The 3,850-nt window shown below is 31.1% G+C and overlaps 1 protein-coding gene across 4 annotated transcripts in view; it reads left to right on the top strand.

Annotated features, from left to right (window-relative positions):
* FAM126A (family with sequence similarity 126 member A) overlaps positions 1-3,850 on the top strand; it is a 72,694-nt gene that overhangs the window by 26,240 nt on the left and 42,604 nt on the right. For all 4 annotated transcript variants that reach the window (XM_011361656.2, XM_011361657.2, XM_023531492.1 and 1 more), the window contains exon 3: positions 3,704-3,805. In XM_011361656.2, coding sequence (XP_011359958.1) covers positions 3,704-3,805 — 102 coding nt within the window. The remainder of the gene's footprint in view (positions 1-3,703; positions 3,806-3,850) is intronic.

Below are 3,850 nucleotides of genomic sequence, written 5' to 3'. Positions count from 1 at the left end.
ATGAGTACACCAAGCACACAGATCTTGTTTTCTAAATACCATCTTCCACTTACAGAAACTAAGATGTGAATAAACAAAGTATTATCTAAGTAATATTTTATCAATAAAACATGTATTATGTGAGTAGTGATATTGTATTGAAATTTTTATAAATTTAATTCAAGGGTAAGGAAACTTTTCTATTGGGAGGAGGGGAGTGAAATCCTGTACCCCATGAAATAAAAAGTAATTTAATTTAATTTTTTCCTAACCATGCAAGATTAAAATTATCCAATTTTCAATCAATTTGGTATAACAAATGTTTTAAATTATTGTCAAGTCTACATCATAGTCATTTAAAAAAGGAAAACTATTTCCTAATCCTTGGTTAATTTGGTAAGCATTTCTGAAAATTATTTGCTCTGTTATTTTGAATTGTATTAATGTATGTTGAATTTAGCTCTGTTTCTGTTTGATAAAGAGATTAAGGTTATCATGTAAACAGCAGTATCTAAAGGTAACAGAAGATAGAAAAGTGCTTGAGAACAAACATCTTAAGTACTTTTTAAATTAGAGTGTCTTGTCTTTTGAAATATTTGTGATGTTCATTACATACTTTGGTTAAAATATTTAAGAAAGGAATTTTGAGGATATATCTATATATATTTAGAAAAAGCCTTTGTTTAGTTGTTTTATGTAATAACCGTGGTACTAATAAGGCCAAGATCATCATGATTGGTAAAGTGGTCCAAAGTACATTGAGCTGAGAAGTGAGAAACCCTTTAATATAGTCATAATTCTTCTGTTACATGGTTTTACGATATTGTACAAATTACATAACTTCATTGGGTCTCGGTATTCTCATAAGAAAAATTGAAGTAGGTGGTCTGTGAAGATGATTTTAGCCCTACACTGTTCTATGGTCACTGTCTGAACTCCCAGCCTCATAACCTCACCCAACATGCTCTCAAATGCACAAAGACAACACAATTTGCTTTGTGCAAATCTCTCCCCCGACCTTTGGAAGAACTATTCAATATATCCTCTGGCTTTGGGCTCTTATTGTTAGTACTCTATATACCAACAAAATGATTAGACTGGGACTTTTTTATTTTAAAATTTCATAAATAGTTTGATTTCTAGCTTTTCAAAGATTTGTAATATATTCGTAACAATGCTATGTGTGGATTTAACTAGCATATTTCCAGACTCCTAATTTTTTTGATTTTCTGGTAGTCACTGAATTTCAATATGTGATTCAAAATCCAGTCTGATGTATAATATTGTTGAACAGAATTGTTTTATTTATTGGTTCTCCACCCATCTGTCCATCTTCATTAATTCTCTTCTACCCAACCCATATCACATCCTTACATTTTTTTAAAAACCATCTGTCAAATGATACTTTAGTACGAAGCATCTGTCTTCAAATTTTGCCAAGACAATTTTCCAACATAATTTCCCATTATTACTTTTTTTTTTTTGTCTCCTGTTCTGCCTTCTGAAAAGTGAGACAGCTTAACTAGTATTTAAGAAGGCCAGTACCTTTGAACTAGTACAGTGCCGGAAAATTTAAAGGTTTGCTGTAACACTATTTAAATCATTAGGTTCTTTCACATCTTAAGTTTTTCAAAGCACTGATCATAAACACAGCAGTTATATTTTCTCCCCTTCTATAAACAAAGCAACTTTTCCCATTTACAGAATTAAATAATTACAGAATTATGATAAAATGTAGTAGTTCACTACACTAATTTTTTAGGAGATCTTTTCTTTCATTTAGCAGTAGTAGCCTAGGTCCAGGGTATTTTCTAGAACTTACTTTTCAGAAAATAGCTAGTTGTCCTTTAGTCTTTATTTCACAGAAAATATTATATCTCATGAGAGTTAATTGGTACATAAACTAAAAATTGTAGTTCACATTTTAATCAATGTTCCATTTTTAGCCTTTCTACTCACTAATAATTTTTTAAAGGTTTATATTTCAATTCACTTAAGTTTAAAGTTTTATAGTTAGACACATGTATATACATAATATTTTACATATGTAATTCAGGTTCATTTCCATTCAGGGGATTAGAAATCTGCTGTTTATTTGACTATTATTTCCCTTTATATAAATTCCCCTAGTATTAGGTTACTGTTGGTCAAATAATGGAAATGGAATGTTGCCTGGAGATCTTTTGTTACATGCTTTTGAAATATTGAAGAATGCCCTAATCTCCTTTTTATGTAAGCAGTTGCAGTGAAACTACCCCCCACTCCGCCTCCAAGAATGGTAAAAGGTTCCCAGATAGTTCACATTTACTTACCACTCTGGTAAACAAAACTATCTTATTAAATTTGAAAAAGAATCTATTCGCTTATATATCCTAAGGTGAAATGTGACCTAATTTTAAAGAATCTATTGAAGCATAAACAGTAACAGTGTATATTTCTTATTCTGTTCATCTATAATATACCCCTTCAGCAAAAGTTTGAGTATGAGGCCTTGTGCTGAGTGATGTGGATGGAGAGACAATAAGATAGTTCTTGTTCTCAAGGAACTCAACAATAAAGTTAAAATGAATCAAATATCCTTATTATAAAAAATGCATGCTGCTTAATTTTCTGCATATAGTTATGCACACATATATCTGTGTACACTAACCATAATCCACTTTAAATCATGAAATGCTAGGATATGGAACATGTAAGAAATAGTGTATGTCTTGGAATGACTGTTACCAATATTTCGAGACATATCTACTGCAAGATTAATATCTGTTAATTGATTGACTGAAGGAAGTAATTTGCATAAGAAAGAATAATGACTTGGGAGACAGATGTTAAGGAAGGGGTATACTCTAGAAGGATAGGTTTTTATAATTTGTCATAATAAAATGTTTTGTTTTTGTTTTTGTCTTTTTTCAGATTTCCCTACTACTTTTACCCAAAACCGTTTGACTTACTACTGGAATTTTATCTCCTCCCACTCTCCTCTGGTCATGGTGTCCTTTCTGAATGAGTGGTGCTGGCAAGCTGTGATTAGTTGTCCATATATTTTAAATAGCATAAGGAAAACAAATTCGTTGGTAGTGTGGCTACTTTTTTCTCCATTTCTGAGGAGTCTAAAATTTTCCCCCAGTTCTATAAAGAACAGCCTTACCTAAGAGTCACAATATGTAACTCAGAAGTTACTTTGATAATGATCCGTGGTGTTAAGGTTTGAAATATTATTAGATCTCTATATAATAATGTTCCTTAATAGAATATTTATTAAGAAGCAGGGTCAATAGGCTAATGAGATTTATAACTTATATAATGCTGCAGAAAATGTATCTCTGGCTTTATACATGGTTTATATTCTCATTTCTAACCCCAAACTGTGATCAATGATGAAGTTGATGTTAATTTATGTCCCTGTTGATGATAAGAGGATTAAATATATTTTTTGTTTTATTTTTGCAATTATTTTGTTGAGGTATAATTCACATAACATAAAATTCATTGTTTTAAGATGAAAATACAGTAGTTTTTAGTATATTCATGATGTTGTACAAGCAATACCAGCATCTAATTCTAGGACATTTCTATCACCCCCAAAGGAAACTCAATGCCTATTAGTCGCTCCTGACTCTCCCTTCCCCCAATCTCTGGCAACAGCTAATCTACTTTCTGTCTATGGATTTGCCTATTCTGGACATTTCATAAAAATAGAATGTATTCTTTTAAATTTGTCTAGACACTACCAGAAACATCTTTACAAAGTTATGCCACAAATTTGAAAGACAAGAGTTCTTTAGTTTCATCTCTCTATAAAGTTATCCAGGAGCCACAAAGTGAGGTAAGTACTTTTACAGTTTATTATACTAGTACAAGTTTTTACAGT

This window comes from Pteropus vampyrus, unplaced genomic scaffold (genome assembly GCF_000151845.1).
Source record: "Pteropus vampyrus isolate Shadow unplaced genomic scaffold, Pvam_2.0 Scaffold69, whole genome shotgun sequence".
NCBI classification, from domain to species: Eukaryota; Metazoa; Chordata; class Mammalia; order Chiroptera; family Pteropodidae; genus Pteropus; species Pteropus vampyrus.
The sequence above is the reverse complement of the archived record's forward strand: the minus strand, read 5'-3'. Positions and strand labels throughout refer to the sequence as shown.